General features: G+C 32.2%; 1 protein-coding gene across 2 annotated transcripts in view; it reads right to left on the bottom strand.

Moving 5' to 3' along the window:
- Gabrg1 (gamma-aminobutyric acid type A receptor subunit gamma1) overlaps positions 1-17,854 on the bottom strand; it is a 74,608-nt gene that overhangs the window by 5,807 nt on the left and 50,947 nt on the right. The window contains exons 4-8 of one of the 2 annotated variants that reach the window (XM_076864435.2): positions 14,454-14,674; positions 13,409-13,491; positions 11,176-11,313; positions 10,897-11,049; positions 5,986-6,074 (exon numbers count right to left, since the gene is read on the bottom strand). In XM_076864435.2, coding sequence (XP_076720550.1) covers positions 5,986-6,074; positions 10,897-11,049; positions 11,176-11,313; positions 13,409-13,491; positions 14,454-14,674 — 684 coding nt within the window. Of the gene's footprint in view, positions 1-5,985; positions 6,198-10,896; positions 11,050-11,175; positions 11,314-13,408; positions 13,492-14,453; positions 14,675-17,854 lie in introns of both variants that reach the window. The other variant, XM_076864434.2, reaches the window with a different exon arrangement.

A 17,854-nucleotide genomic window follows, 5' to 3' on the forward strand; every position in this document is an offset into this window, starting at 1 on the left:
TAAATGTTTGTTCATATATATATGCATCAACTAAAGAAGAATATCTCTTCTTTGCAGAGAAGACTTTGTGAGGTGGGGTTGGAGAGGGAAATCTCTCTTCATCTCCATCCTAATTCTATTCTGGCTCTCAATAGTATGTTACTATTGTAATGGTCTCCAAATTTATTTCCCCGACTCATTTGCCATGCAAGAATATACTATGTTATTTAGAATTTTCTTTCAAAAACATATGTAAACATACCATCCTGCTAAAAAAATGTGTATGATTTACCAGTGCTGATAAAACAAAATCTACCTGCTTAGTATTGAACTGGGGACTAAACAATCTGGCCATAAACTATTTTTTTTAACTTTAGCATGAGTTAATTTATGTTCTGTTAATGTTCTGTTTTCTATTTTCTACACCAGCACTGTCCTATGATAGAAAAATCCCATATCTACTTTGACCAAGACAGCAGTCACCACATATGTGACTACTGAGAACTTGAAACATGCCTAGTGCCACTAAGATACTGAATATTAAAATTTTACTTTAATTAACTTGAATCAACCTAGCCATATATAGCTACTAGGTACTCTATGAGCCATCACAGCTTAGAGCATAAATGTCTACCTTTTATTCTCATTTGTAAGTTACATTCAGTTCTTATGCTTCTGTCTTCAATGTTATCCCTAATTGGTTCTTCTGAAAACTCTTAACTTATTTTTCAAATAATTGCTTCAGTGATGTCATATGTTCTCTGAAATTTTCTCTACCAAACATCCTTTGAAAGAATTGGTTTGCATGCTTTGGGAATGAATTATTTACACTTGAAATTAAAGGAAGCCTTCCTACTCCACTGTGACCCACATTGACATAAACCTCTTTTCAACGCTGTGTGCCTGGTAAATCAATGATTCACAGACCATATTACACGGTATCTCAAGACTGCCTTGGATGTTAGGTATTGGCTACATAGGCCAAGCTTTCAGCATCTATTTCAACAAAGAGCTCCTCAAAAAATATATATATTTCCCTATAGCTTATTTATGCTCATTGTGAAAAAAACAATTCTGCTTCTGAAAATGTATGAGAAGCTACCCATCTCATCATTAACTCTCTAATATCTTGTTTCTTTACTTTGGATTTTTATGTTATGCCATTATATATATTTCACTTTATCATGTTATGTTTGAATTTCTATTCTATTTTTCCACAACAAGATTTAAAAATGCCCAAAAGCAGAGAACATATTTTTTTTAATTTATTTATTTAATAATGTAAATTCTTTAGATTGGACCCAGGCACACTTTACTACTAGGCTACCTCCCTATTTTTATTTCATATTTTTAGACAGGGTCTCACTAAGTTCCTGAGAGTCTCACTGAGTTGCTGAGACTGGCCTCATACTTGCAATCTTCCTGCCTCAGTCTAGCAAGTTGCTAAGATTACAATTGTGTGCCACCACATCTAGCTTCAGAGAACACATTCTTTTTGTCTACAAATTGCTCTGTCCATGCCTGAGGAAATAAATTTCTATCGTTTTACATATTAATAAAATTGATACCCTAAAGATATTTTTTACTCTCAAATGGGCATATTAAGTTCCTGGCAGAGGTATAACAATATACCTAAATCACATTTTTAATGAGTGGCAATAAAGAGAAATAAACATATGTTGAATGAGAATGGGAACCAAATCAAATGTTATTAATATGCACAATATAAAAGGAAGATGAAAAATATAGATAAATAAGAGGAAAAGAAGCAAGGAAGGACAATTTAAAGAAAGATTAAAAATAAATGAAAATGAGAATGACAAAAGAAAAAGGAAGGAAGAGAGAAAGAAAGAAAGTTAATATTGAGAATAAAATAGAAAACATCTTTATTAATTCATGTTTTTCTTAAAGGTTTCACTAGATCTAAAATTTTGATGTGTTCAACTATAATCTCTACCTAAATAAAATAAATCAGGGCTTTCTACAATGCTTAGTTATGCAGTTGAAGAGATGTCAAGAAGGGGATTTCAGTTCTACTTAATAACTCACAAGTTGACCTTATAGTGATTCAGGCACATGACGTTAGTGGACTGACCATTGCTTCAAATATTGGAGAAAAGAACAAGGGGAAATTCTGGATTTCAAACTATTCAGAATTTTGAGTCTATTAAATAAAATGAAAGAGAAAGAGGCAGGTATAAAGGGGTGGCCAAAGCGCAAGTGGGTGTAAGGACAAGATACTATAGGACCTCTGAGTCCAGGGCATATTTAATTTTCCTGCTTCAAAGAGAAAAAACATGTGGCTTCCACAAAACCCTTAAATAAGATATTTAAGACAAAAGCAAACAGAGCTGTCTAATATTTGTTTTAATGTAAATATGTTTTATTTGTTCTTTTGAGATATACATGATACCAAACACAGCCACATCAATGTCTATAGCAGCTGAATTCACAATAGCTAAGCTATGGAACAAACCTGGGTGCCCTTCAACATATGAACTAATACTGAAAATGTTGTACATATAAACAAAGGGATATTATTCAGACATAAAGAATGAAATTATGACATTTGCGGGTAAACGAAATGGGACTAGAGACTATCATGCTAACTGAAATAAGCCAATTCCAAAGAATCAAAGGCAGTCTATTCTTTATAAAGTACATTTTAATTTACCTGATTAGGAAGACCATATGGCTAAACACTGGACCAAGCAGGAAAACAAATTTGATTACTGATCATGGCCTTTCAAAGCACAATTTAGAACTGAAAGAGCTCATTAAGCACATAACTGAACAAAGAAAGAAAGACTAAAGAATTTAAGTTTGGATGACTGAAAAAAAAATTTGTCACATAGGTAGTCAATTATGTCAACTGAAATGTTGCCATTTGTCATCATTTAGTGGTTCAGAGCTGTCATTTAATTATTATTTGTGTTTTTTCCACCTTTACTATTTTTGCATCCTGGATTAAATTTTAAATACTTGATAGATTTTTTTCCTTAAATTACTATACTAGAAGAGGATCTGGTAGACTTTAATACATATTTTGTGAGATTATGTTTGAATAACACCATAATTTTAATATTTTTATTCCAATATTTCAGCTCTTTTGAGTATTTGTGCCATCTAGAACTGTGGTTGAGTACATGATCTGCAGTCAAACTGATCAACTGTTACCCTACAATACCCACTTTTCAGTTTTATGTCATTAGGTAATAGAATAATAGAACTTGTTATATATATATTCTTAGAGTGATATTAGAAAATACATGCAAAATTATACATCATCTGTCTTTTAACATTAGTTATTTTTATTCTAAACATTTTCAATCAAAATTTCCAGAATTAAAATTTTGAAAGTAGCAACATACTTTTAAAAAATCTAGCAAAAATGCTTGGCTTTAATTAAAGGAATGTAGTAGAAAACATCATTTTTATTTATCTAAAAATAAGTGAAGTAACCCAATCCCAGAGAACCAAATTTTCTGGTTTCTCTGATATGCAGATGCTAATTCTCAATAAGGGAAGATGCTAGGGAAGAATAGAGGTACTCTGGATTAGACAGAGGGGAGTAAAGGGAGGAGAGGGGATATCGGAGTAGGAATGATAGTAGAATGAATCAGACCTTATTACCCTATGTGCATGTATGATTACATGAACAGTGTAACTCTACATCATGTTTGACCAGAAGAATGAGAAGTTATATTCCAAGTATGTATGATATATTCAAAATGCATTCTATATTCTAAGGTCTTCTTAAATTACTTTCTTTAGTGTTTTGTAGTTTTCATTGTAGAGGTTTTTCACCTCTTTTGTTAGATTGATTCCCAAGTATTTCATTTATTTATTTTGAAACTATTGTGAATCATACATTGCTGGTGAGACTGGAAGTTGGAGCAACCACTATGGAAAGCAGTATAAAGATTTCTCAGAAAACTTGGAATGCAATCACCATTTGACCTAGCTATCCCACTCTTTGGTTTATACCCGAAGGACTTAAAATCAGCATAGCACAGTGTTGCAACCACATCAATGTTTATAGCAGCTCACTTCATAATAGCTAAACTATGGGACCAACCTAGGTGTCCTTCAATAGAGGAATAGATAAAGAAAATGTGGTGTGTGTGTGTGTGTGTGTGTGTGTGTGTGTGTGTGTGTATACATACATATATATATATATTCAATGGAATATTATTCAGCTTTAAATAAGAATGAAATTATGACATTTGCTGGTAAGTGGATAGAGTTGGAGACTATCATGCTAAGCGAAATAAGCCACTCCCAGAAAAACTAAGGCCAAATATTTTCTCTAATATGTGGATGCTAATTCACAACCAGGGGGACAGTGCTAGGGAAGAATAGAGTTACTTTAGATTAGGTAAAGGGGAGTGAAGGGAGGGAGGGGATATAGGGATAGAAAGGACAGTAGAATGAAACAGACATTATTCCCTTATGAACACATATGACCACATGACTGATTTGATTCTACAATATGTAAAATTAGAAAAATGAAAAATTATATCCCATTTATGTATGGTACAACAAAGTGCATAAATGCATTCTATTTGTCATATATAACTAATTAGATCAAATATTTAAAAATGCATTGTATGTCATGTAGAACTAATTAGGATGAATAAAAAGTAGCACTGAATATTAAAGCTGACATTCTTGCTCTCTGATATGTTCATTCAGGAACATCACTATGTCCCATATATAAGCTAAAGTCATGCAACATGAGAGTCACAGGATCATTGTACAACATAAATATTCAAATTTTTACTGCCAACAGTATGCTTTGCTTTTATGTTGTGGGAGTCAGAAAACAAAATATAACAGGGCTTGCTTATTGGAATATAAATTGAAAAGTAAATTATAATTTAAGGGGCTAGGGTTGTGGCTCAGCAGTAGAGTACTTGCCTCGCACGTGTGAGACCTTGGGTTCGATCCTCAGCACCACATAAGAATAAATAAGTGAAATAAAGGTATCATTTCCAACAACAACTAAAAAAATAAATATTTAAAAATTTAAATGTAGGGCAAAAATTAATTTAACAATGAGTGGAAAATGAGAAGGAGAAAAAAATCACTGAATCCTGAAACTAACTAGGTAATATGGAAAACTCCATGTCTCATGGTATATACAACACAGCAGGCTTTTAAGCTCACACCTAGCGTAACTGGTGTATACAGTATTAATTTATTTGAGTATTTTGGAACAAATCTGTTTTAAAAACATTTACTAAAATTAACAATGATTATCTTTGTTGTTCATTCTGGAGAAATAAATGTCTACCTTTTTAAGTTCCCTGAGAATAGGGAAATACAAAGAAAGGGTTACAAGTTTGAGCTCTCGTACCAAAACAGAACTGAGTTTGAGTCTTGATCTCTCACTTACTATGTTGTCCTTCTACAAATCACTGAACTTATTCTTTAATTCTTGCTCTGAGAATAAATGAAATCATGTATATAGAATGCTCTGAGGAGTGCCTGAAACACTCAGTGTTAGATATAAATGTCAGATCAATAATTGTCATTATAAAAGGAAATTATGGTCAATTATCCAATACTTAAGTATATTAGGATCAATAAAATAAATTTTAATATATAAACTGATACAATATAAGTTAAGGTAGATATGCTAAGAAAGGAGTACTAAGGGAGTATAAACATGTAACAATTTGAATTTTTAGAATTCCAAATTCTAACACAAAAATAGAATCGAAGACAAATCTTAAAAATTGTTTTAGGTGCAAAAAGCATACCACTTGTGGAAGATTTTACAGTATTAGAAATTACTCTGCAAGGGAGATCCAATAGGAACACTGAGGAAATATAGATACAAAAATTGGCAGGTAATGTTGGGCTCTCCATTTTTATCTTTCTACATACGTATCTTTTGTCACAGTGCCTCAAACACTCCCTAGCACCATAAATACCACATAAGTATTTGAAACAGCATCTCCACGTCAGCTGGCTTTTATGAAAAAATCTTTTGTGACATACCGAGGCCTTGCTTTTTAGCTTCCTGTCTCTAGTAGTCTTTCCTTTTTTGTTGCTAGTAAAATAGTGCAAGGTTCCATATTCCATCAAGGCTGCAAAAACAAAAATGAAACACACAGAAACAAAGAGATCCATCGCAGTCACATAAGAAACCTTAGGTAAAGACTTCCTGGCAATTGTACTCAGGGTTGTCATAGTCAAAACGGTAGTGATACCTATGGAGAGAGGGGAAAAATTAGATTAAAAATAATTTAACACACCACTTTACTTTTCCATCTGATCTGGCAATATTTTGAGCTTAAATAAACAATGGAAACAAAAGAATATGATTACCAGGGATTTACAGAAAGAATTACTGGTAACCATGGCTACGCTATGTTCAATGCGCTTTTTGTGTCTGTGAATTTTAGTCATTTAAATTACTGTGGGCTGCAAATTAATGCCTGATACCCATCCTTCTCTTTCTCCATAGTAATAAAATACCAATTTTTAAACTAGTATGTTGTTGCCTGGAAGAACAATTTTATTTGCCACCTTCTCAGCAACAGAGTGTAACTACAGGCTAATATCTAGCCAAGGAGAACTAAGTCAATGGAAGCAGTCTGAAAAAGGGTATTAATGAACTGGGAAAGGCCTTTCTTTCTCTCTTCCTCTGGAACTGTTCTGCCAGAATGCAGTGGCTGGAGAGCCTGTCGTCATCTTAGACCAGCAAATGATCCTTGGAATTCAGATCACCCATATCTCAGAGGAAAGCTAAGAGCCTGAATTTCTCCTACTGCAGTGTGCCATATCACCTTGCACTACCTACCACTGGACTTGCACAGGAGAAACAAATACCATTCTACCTAATTGGAGAACAGCTATTGAAGGTTTCTGCTATATGTGGTTAAAATGAATCTAAATGAGCATAGAGCCTTCTTATGTGATAAATTGATTTCAACCTACTTTTTAACCACAGGGTTTAAGTATCCAGGCATAATTATTTAAAATGAATACTTCAGAAGGACGAGGTAAAGATTTACATTTTTAGGCACTCAACATGTGGAATAAGAATAAGTGCAAGAGCCCTACCTCAGCGTCCCAGGGTGTTGTCTTTGGACATAACTGCATCTCTTTACCCATTGGCTTTCTTGCGGTTCCTGCCATTAATCTTAGGTCCTGTTATGGTTTACATATGAAGTGTCTTCCAAAAGCTCCTGTGCTAATCACTGGATGTCTGGAGGTGAAATCACTGGATTGTGGGAACTGTAGCCTAATCAGCTCATCCTAGTTTGAATGGGCTGAGTGGGAATTGTAGGCAGATGGTTTGTGACTGGAGGTCGCTGCTCACTAGGAGGAAGCCCTCAGAGGGTACATATTCCCTATGGCCCCTTCTTTCTCTTTGCTTCCTGGATGCTATGAATGCTGCCCCACCACGTCCTTCCACCATCATGTCCTGCCTCATCTTGGTCACCTAAATCACAGATGCACTTGCTAGGTCTCTCTTTGCCTAAACTGCTACAATTTCCCTTCTTCAGCACCACTAATATGGCTCTATGGTTGGCACTGTTTACTCTTCAAAGTACTACATATAATGCTAAGTGCTTCTTAATTTGGCCAATATTTATAGAATGAGAACATTCATGATAATAAAACAATAAAGCTGTAGCAACAGCCTCTTTGTTATGGTGAAGGCAGTAACTACCATTTTCCATCATTTTGCTGTGTAACAATTCCTGTGACATGCCCATCTTTCTAGTTTTAACAGTTCTTAGGATTGGAACAGAAAATGTCACAAGTGCGTTGGAAGCAAATACAGAATTAATCCCTGACCCACCTATTATCTTTGCAATGTTAAGGAAATTTTCTTATTCCTATGCCTCTCAACTAAAAAACTAGCACAGTAATACCTCGCTTGATACCTATAATCAATATATAAAAAGTAATTATTTATTCTTCAAATGGATACTTAGGTTACTGATTTTAAATCTTTATTCATTTCTAATATTGGTATTTAAAACTATAATTTCTAATCTAAGTAGTGTGTCAGCCTCATACTTCATTAATCACGGTTCTAATGCCACCTCTGCACAAAGATTTATATAGACACCACACTGCATGATAGCAAACATTATGTCCACCTATATCCGACCTGAATTTATGCTATGTTGTATTAAAATTCAGTTTAAAATATTGTCTAACTTTCCTTTGTTCCTTACTCAACCCAAAGGTTACCTAAAAGATCATTCTTTTTAAATTTTTAAAACTTTGAGGACATTGTTAGTTACATTATGTTTATTAACTTTTAATTTACTTCCATTTTTGTTCAAAAACATGCTCAGGAAAACTTGAGTCTTTTGAATTGTGTTGAAATCTTGGTTAATGTTCCATATTCACTGGAAAATATATTATGTACTGAAGTTAGTTGCTGTGTTTAGTAAATATAAATCAGTTCATGCAGCTGGTAATCTCATTAAGATCTTCTACATCTTGAATGATTTTTTTTCTTCACTAATTGAGAAGGGGACCTTAAAATGTCCAATTACAATTGCAAAGTTGTCCATTTCTCTCATTATTCCTGAGAATTTTTACTTCAATTATTTTGAAACCAAAACTGTATTCTAAAGGTTTTGTATATGGTAATGCTAAATAATTTCAGTGAATGCAAGTATCCTTTTTTCTTCAACTTCCACACTGCTTTTTGTGGGGGGGGGGTGAGTAGTAAATTAAAAGACCCCATAATCAAACAAAAAAAGATTTCTCTGTCCCATTTCTATTTAAAAGTCACAGAGTCGATGTGTGCATGTATTTTATTATCAATGATTATATTAAAGTTTACTTTAATAAAACACTATTACATTTCTGTTTAATAAAGCAAGGAAAACCACAGTACAACTTAGCTTTCAGAAATGTGTTTCTCTAATTTAGCAATTAATATCACAGTGATTAAATTGAGAAGACTATGATGGATTTCCTATTAAAGTACCTCTGAACTTACACTAATTAAAAAATGTTTGGAATATTAACAGGACAAGAAGAAACCAATTCAGATATCATTGTTATTTTCTCCATGGATTCCTCTGGCCAAGGGCCTTTGATAATCTCCCATCAAGTGTGGAAAAAAACCCAAGTTCCAAAAGTAGCGCACAAAGACTTAAATGATCCAAGCACTGTCCACTCTCCAATCTCATCTTCTGACACTATTCAGTCAGTTCTAGCCACACCTGTCATCTTTCTGAACATCAAGCTTACCCTGACAGGTTCTTCCTGCCTTGATTATTCTTCTACCAAATATTGATCAAGTACTTCACCATTAGGTCACTACTCAAATGCCACCTCCACAGAGGACTCTCTGGACACCACATCATGGTATAGCAAACATGTCCACCCACATCTCTTATAATTTTCTGACCATTTATTTTCTTTATTTTCATAGCCTTTATCACTCGCTGAAATGTTACATTCTTATCAAATTTGATCATTATCCTTTTCCACATTGGAAAGTCCCACTCACACAAACACTTTATAACTTTTGTTTATTGTTAGAACAGCACCAAGAACGCTGTTTCACAGAAAATATTTCATAAATTTTAAAATGCAATGTTGAATAAATTACTTCAATAAATCGTCCCTCAACAAGACGTAAACATATGTATGAACACTTACAAAATTAATTACAACTTTATAGGGCCCAGAATTATAGGAGGTATACTTTAAGTTTGATCTAGCTATGCCTACCTTAACAATAAACATGCTAGTATTAAAAAAATATGAATTCATGTAAAACCATAAAATTGGATCTGCTCTTTTATGACACTATAGCATATGATTTTTTTAAATACAAATTCAATAGTAGAAATAATCCACTCAAATTCTCTTTGGAAAAACAATATGAAAATAAAAGCAAATATACTATGTTAACTTATAATTTTAATAGTATATAAAGAAACTATAATAATGAAAGTGCTTTAAAACAAAATAATTTGAAATAATAGAAAGAAATAACACGAACAAGTACTTAGAGTCACAAAGAAAAGGCATTTCTAGAGCTACATATTTCAGGTTTTATTGCTGCCACTTTTATGTGAATTGTAGTTCACTATTTATTAAATGGATTATTTTCCAGCTATCAGAGAATTCACATGAAAACTCTTTACCACTAAAATAGCAATTGTCTCAAATGTCTTTAGGTTTTTTAATACATAATTATCAGTGGATAATTATTCACACTCAGTTAAGATTTTAGACTGATCTTGAAATAAATCAATTAATAAATTTTCTTTGTGTATGAATACATGAATATAGGTCATCACTTTCATTTAAAAATATATGGTAGTTAGTCCCTGATTTCCTCAAATGATTTGTTACTGCAATAGATTACTAAAAAAGAGAAAAAAATTCTATTTTATCCAGTATGAATTACAAATTACTCTTTAAACAGCAACTTTCAAATATTCACAGATTAATTGCACATTTTATATATTGCATAATCTAGGGAGTTTTTTGATCCTTCTAGGTACCTGCCCTGTCGAACATCTGATTATTCATTTGAAACATTTGAGGAAAGAATTTTATATACATTCTGATTATTAGTGGTAAAACAAAACTTATCAAAATCATTGAAAATATTTACCAAAATGAGATTTAGATATTTATTTAGAGATTTTCATTTATTAATTCTTATTGTGAACTATATTTCCTTTGACCTCCTTCAGCATGAAAAATAAGGGATTTTCTAAAAGGTCAAGTTCTTTACTTTCTTTACTTTATTTTCTACTTGTCCTTTATAGATTTATTTCAAATGATATTTCAATTTCAGTACATTTTCCCTTTGATTATGGTCTAGATGAATATTTCTAGTATTTTCTCCTGTAGACTTTTATTAGAATATTTTTTAAATCCTCTGATAATATAGCATAATATTATATATCATACCCAGTGATGTTCTTGCAGGTACTGCATCTTTATTGATCCAAAAAGACACCCAAGAAAGAACAACTGTAAGAATGCATGGGATGTAGGTCTGGATAGTGAAATATCCCATTCGTCTGCTCAGGTCAAAAAAAATTGTCATGATAATATAATCGCCTGGAAGAAAAATACATGTTTTACTTTGGCTAGAAAATGCATAAAAATATGTACTTCAATTCATATACTTAAATGCCAATGCCATTCTCTACTAGCATCATTCACCAATTTGTGTTTTCTCCTTACCAGAGATTGTGTGAGAGATTTCAGTTGTGTTCCGTAACCCTACAAATGCAAACTGATATAATCTCCAGTATTTAGGATCAGCCACTTCCACAGAGGGCTTTTTCCACTTATATTCAATTTCATTTTTAGGATATCCATCTGGCAGGAAAATTGAAATAAAAAAATATATAGATTAGCAAGTTACAAAGCTGCTAACATTGCAATACCAACATTATCCAAAAACCAACTCTTGGAGATTCTTTCCTTGTGTGTTATTATAATATATACCAAATATAGGAAAAAACTGAATGAAATATTCATGTTTAAAGCATAATCATATTTAACAGTTATTTCACCCTATATATTAATATCACAGCCAACTTATATTTTAGTCCTTGGAATTTGGGAGTAGGGACACTTCTTCAGTGATCTAAAGTATAGAACATTTTATATCTCAGATTTATGTAAAGATTTTATTATATTAGAATTCACCCCACAAGACTTTCAAAACCAAAGCACGGAATTCCCATGTTTTGAAAATGTCCCTAGGTCACAATTGCCTGCAAACTTATCCTACTGACTTCAACTTTTTATGTGATTTTTTTTTTTTTTTGGTGGACAAACATTACTTCCTATTTTTGATTGCTCATCTGTGTTTGGAAATATTTTAATACTATGAAGTTTCTAATTGTTTCAGCACAAGGAGTGCTGTACCACATTTCAAAATCAGAATTCACAAATATTCTAATATTTTCAAAACAGTACATTATTTTGCAGGATCTCCTATTGGTAATACAATAAATTTGCTTTCATTTCTGCTGACCTATTTAAGAATGTTTTCCTTTTTGCTCTCCAGGGGCTGTGGTTACAGTGCTTTTCCATAGTTCCTATTCATTATAATCACAGAGGTAGTTGAGTGAAAAGTGATAACATATAGGAATGTGGGTACAAATAAACATGGTTGTGTAGATACTTAACCTCTCTGACTCTCAAGACATTGACTTTAATTTGGAGCTAGAGTAAAATCTTTTACAAATCTTTGTTGTGAATTATTAGAGGTAGAGGCTAAATTTTCTACTGAGCCTGTACAGAATACCTGACAAAGGAAGTTAGGATGATTGTATTGTGTCATTGACACCCAATTGCATTTACAGGGATGGATTATTCATTTCCAGTAATGGCAAGCAAAGTCAAAGCAAATCACAAGATTTTAAGAATGTCAAATAGGGGAAAGTGCACTAAATGCTACATCATCCAATATTTACATGTCAACTCTTCCTTGATAATTCCTATTTATCAAGTCTTTTGCCTTTATTTAGCTGTCTTTATACATTGAGTGAGATATAAGATCATTAATATAATAAAATAAAATTTATGAAGATAATCTAATAAAATATTTAATAAAGGGCAACAGAGATATTTAGAATTTACTAAGTGAAGAGGTGGGGAAATACTTATGAGTAAATACCTGTATCACAATCTACTAAGAATAGGTTCTAGAATGTAAACTGTGAAAAGAAAATCCAATTGTGAAGGAAGGAAAATAGCATTAAATGATTTGTGGATATAGGCAATAGCATTTTTAAAAGTCATATATATTGTTTAATTATTTTTAGATCAGTATTTTCCTAAGAATATATGAGAATACAAATAAATTAATAAATTAATATTGCAATAAAAATATTATAACTGTTTTTTGGAATAAAATTTTAGGTTCAATTTAGTTAGTTCTAACCACTCTTGTGTTACATTTTTTCCCTTTAATTAAAAAAACTCATCTCCAACTCATTAAAGTCTTTTCAAATATTTACTTTCATGTAGTAAATACTCTTCACCCAAACAATTTTTGAAACATTTTAAAATCCAAGGCAATAAATTTAGATGCTGCCTCCAGCAAAATGAATATACTTTGAATCAATTTTTTTTTTACTCTGTAAAAATATGTGAAAACAAACCTATCTTAAGTATTCCTTTATCTATTCAAGCTAAGAAACAATAGACTTGAATACACTGAAAGTTGTAAATATGATTTAATAAATGATTTAATAAAACGTATATATATTCCCTACCTATTTATTGTTTTTAGTTTAAAAGCAAGGAATTCATGTACTATTTGTAATTATTTTATCTAAAAGAGTTGAATACAATCCACTCTTCTAAAAACTGTCTTTTTTTCTCATTTTGCTTTACATTTTTTAAAGAAATGAGATTTGAGACTAAACTGTATGAAATTATCAAGTATTTTCTGACTTACAGCTCGAAAATTCCAGTGGACAAGAATGTTCATCCATAGGAAAGTTATGAAGCTGAAGGTAACATTCTGCATTAATTGTCAATCTATATTTAGATGAAAAGATAAATATTAAATAGACAATTTTCCATCATTAGACTCTCTTGTCTAATTTTAAAACATGATTTTAGACCACAATAATGAAGTATGTAGGATTAGAATGTAATAATCATTTTAAAATCTCAAAGTCTTAAATGATATTATAACATTCGTAGTTAAATATGAAAATTCTAACATTCTCTTTTCCAGCCAATCAGATCACTTCTGTATATATTTTAAAAAGTCATACTTCACCATATTTGTATAATTATATTAAAACAGATTCAACTTCATGTATTACCAAAAAGAATCAATACAAAAAATAATAATGGCTAAAAAATTTATAGTTCAGGATCTTTACCAATACACATGCACATATACAGGCATACATACACCAGATTAACAAATTGTACATAATTGATTGTTATGATGTTTTTCATCTTTATATATCGGGAATATTTTCCCATTAAGAATGTTTTTGTTTTGTTTTGTTTTTTGTGGTGCTGGGGACTGAATCCAGGGCCTTGTGCATTGAAGCCAAGCACAATACCAACTGAGTTATATCCTCATCCCCAAGAATGATTTTTAATAAGTAGATATCTTCAAGGAAATATATTTGAACCTTGCATGGCAAACTTATATGTCAATCATTTCTTGAGGAATTTCTAGTACTTTCTTAAGAATGTTTTATTAATTGAGGTTGTTTGAAATTCCGATTATACAATTTTATAGCAAGATTGAATGCTAAAGAAAAATCTCAGTGATTTGCATTACAGGTTACTTTTCACATAATAGTAACCCTGAGATTAAATACTGCCAAAACATTTCACCATTTTAGATTTTAGCAGAAGAAAAAGAGCTACACATTTCCTAAATTTGCAAGTTGGAAGAAGGAGAAAATGCAGACACTAATTAAATATTAGATTTGAAAATAAATTAGAGCAACTACAAATTTTTCAAACAATATTACCTGAGAGTATATAGAACTCGTCCATCATTCCAAATCCGCAGCAGGCGATTCGGAGTTGTTATCCAGTGTGCATCTGATTTTCTTGAGTTTCTGAAAAAAGTGTCAGGAATCCAAATTTTTCCAACCATATTACTGTTAAGCATGAGCACTTTCATGGTACTATTGAACTTCAAACGGCTGTCAAACCAGGTTTGGGCAAAAATTATATCAATTGTGTACTCCTAAGGGATAAAAAGAATAATAATAACATATTAGTAAAGCCACCATTTTAGGTGTATTTTTTTCAAAAGTTTAAATTTTCAGATTATAAAGTTCCTGCTAATTAATAGCACTTAAGCTCAATATTTCTAGAGGAAAAAATAGCCATTTTCTTAACTTTTCCTTTAATTGTGTATGTGGATTATATAAAATAAAAGTCAAGACTTCTGGCAATTTCTACTGCCTGGTATTGTTTTATTTCCTTCTATTTTATACTGTTATTCAAAGTTTTGTCATATGTATGATGTAGCCATTAAAGTTAAAGGTAAACTCACAAATTTGCTTTAGAAAATAAATTTATCTTTTCAGCAATGTTACTAATTTGTGGTAATTATATAATGATTACATCACAAAAAATCACAATTAAGTACAAATTTAAGAGGAAAATAGTTACTAAATTATCTAGAAGGCTTATTCTAAAAAGCTAATTTCTTAATTAAGTTTTTAGTCTGAAAAATTAACTCCAATTATTTAGGTCCACTGGTTTCAAATGTTTTCAAGTTACCACATATAAGTCCTTTGAGCAATTATAACACATGAAACACTATGTTAAGAGTTTTCCTTGTCTCATGCATGTCACTAAATCTTTCTCAATACCTAGGAAATTTGCACTACTATCATCTTTATTTTTCAGTAACATTTGCTGATTAAAATAAAGACAGATTAATTCTACCCACATCACAGGGTTAATAATTGGCTGATAGAGAAACTGAGCCTTTGCAAGACTGAATTTCAAGCTCAACTCCATACCACATACATGCTATGGTGCTTCGAAAGTGAGGCTGATGATTCCAAGACTGGACAGACTGGGCATAATCAGCAAGAAACTATAAACAAAAAGTCACTCAGTTATTAGAGAACAGGAGGAGGTAACTAGGTATTATTTACATTTGTATCCTAAATGTCTGCTATATTATAAGCATTAAAAGTTACTCAAAATAATTAATGAATAAGTATGCAGTAATAGTGCTATGAAGATAGGGAATTAAAAAGATGTATGTGTGTGTGTCTGTGTGTTCATAACTTAGAAATTAAGAGAACAAAAAATAAACTGAAGAATATAAGCTATTACATGAGTTATTATGGGAGAGCCTAGTTACCTGCCCTTGAAAAGATATTTACAAACAGTGGCCAATTTGTGAAATATTTAATATAACAAATGGAAGTATAATTGGGAGTTTGATTAATGAATGAAAACATTTTTTAAAAGTGTCAGGAAGACTAATATGTGAGGGCTAAGACTCAACTTATGAATATGGAACTTGAAGTTTGCTTAACTGAAATATAGAGATAAATTGAGAGGGAAACTGTATTTTGTCTCTTTTAAATGAGCAATGTTGCAATTTGGAAAAGCAAATATATATTGAAATCGAACAACAGCCCACATATTATGTAATTAAATGAGATATGTTATTTATTATGGTATTATATGTATTAATATGTAATAATTTATATATATATATAATGTAGGTAACTGTATTATAAATATATGAACTATTATGTATGATTTTTTCAAATAATGATGTAATGTGCAATTACTCAATATATTTAGCATCTGTTGCTTGCTGATTATTATTCTGTGTGGACGTAAAGACATGAAGCCTGTGCGCAAAATTAAATTTTCATTGTGACCCTCTCATCACATTTTATTGGTTGTCATGTGATAATTAAAACTTTGACTTTTTAAAATGTCAGTGTGGCACAGAATCCAACTCTGCTGAAAGTATTTTTGTATCCATGTAAGCTTTGTGATTTTCATTGCCACAATTTTATTAATATACTGTTTGTAACTTGAGTGGAGACATAAACATATGACATAATACATGTTAATGAAGCATATTTATCCAGGAGATGCTTAATTATCTTACTGAGTAATATTAATGTAGCAGTATATAATGTGTGCATTCATTCAGTACGGCTAATGGATCACTATATACAGTATCACTGGTGTAACTAATGTTATCAATAATTCCTATTGTGGCCCCCTTCTCAGGCTTGATGTCATTTAAAATTGTTTTTAGTCAACTATGATTTATTCATGTAGCCACTTCATCTGAAAGAAATGATTAATTCTTCAGAGTCTAACAGCGAAACCATGCTAATGACATGACTTTCATTTTAGTCGTAAATGTGAATAGAAAGAAGCCTCATTGTTATGGTTTAGATATGAGGTGTCCCCCCAGAGCTCATGTGTGAGACCATGCAATAAGATGTAGAGATGAGATGATCAGGTTTTGAGAGCCTTAACCTTATCAGTGTATTAATTCTCTTATAGGTATTAACTGGGCAGTGACTGTATACAGGTAGGGTGTGGTTGGAAGAGGTGGGTTTCTGGGGATGTGTTCTTGGAGTTTATATGTTGTCCATGGTGAGGGGAGTTCTCTCTGCTTCTTTTTTGGAGGGGAGGGGGCAGGTATTAGGGATTGAACTCAGGGGCACTCAACCACTGAGCCACATCCTCAGACCTATTTTGTATTGTATTTAGAGACAGAGTCTCGCTGAGTTGCCAAGTGCCTCGCCATTGCTGAGGCTGACCCTCCTGCCTCAGACTCCCAAGCCTCTGGGATTACAGACTTGCACACACTCAGCTCTCTCTGATTCTTGATTGTCATGTCCTGAGCTGTTTTTCTCTGTCACACTGTTGAGCTGTGGTATTCTGCCTTACTTCCAGCCACAGCAAGAGAGCCAGTCATCTACAGACACGGACCTCTGAAACTGTGAACCCCAAAGAAATGTTTCCTCTCCTAAAACTGTGCTTGTCAGGTCTTTTAATCACAGCAGAGAAAAAGCTGACTAAAATATACTTTCTATTGAATATCCTGGAAAGAACAATTAGTTAATGGTATTTGGCAGAATTGTGTCATATTTTTGGATGGAATGAAACAGCAGAAACCGCTTGAGACACCTGTCAGGATTATGATTTGGCCACTACCCAACATTGGGTGATAGAGAGAACCTCATTTTACTTGGTAGGTATATTTAACTGCAGTTTTCCTGACTAACAGGACATTTAATGTGGTTTCTGAAAACTGATTTGTCTAGAGGTAGAACTTCACTAGCAGTTGTGGATACTGCTTAGAAGCTATTAAATTTATGTATTTGTTTTTATGTATGTATGCATGCATGCATGTATGTATGTGTGC

Source organism: Callospermophilus lateralis, chromosome 8 (assembly GCF_048772815.1).
Source record: "Callospermophilus lateralis isolate mCalLat2 chromosome 8, mCalLat2.hap1, whole genome shotgun sequence".
Classification (NCBI taxonomy): Eukaryota; Metazoa; Chordata; class Mammalia; order Rodentia; family Sciuridae; genus Callospermophilus; species Callospermophilus lateralis.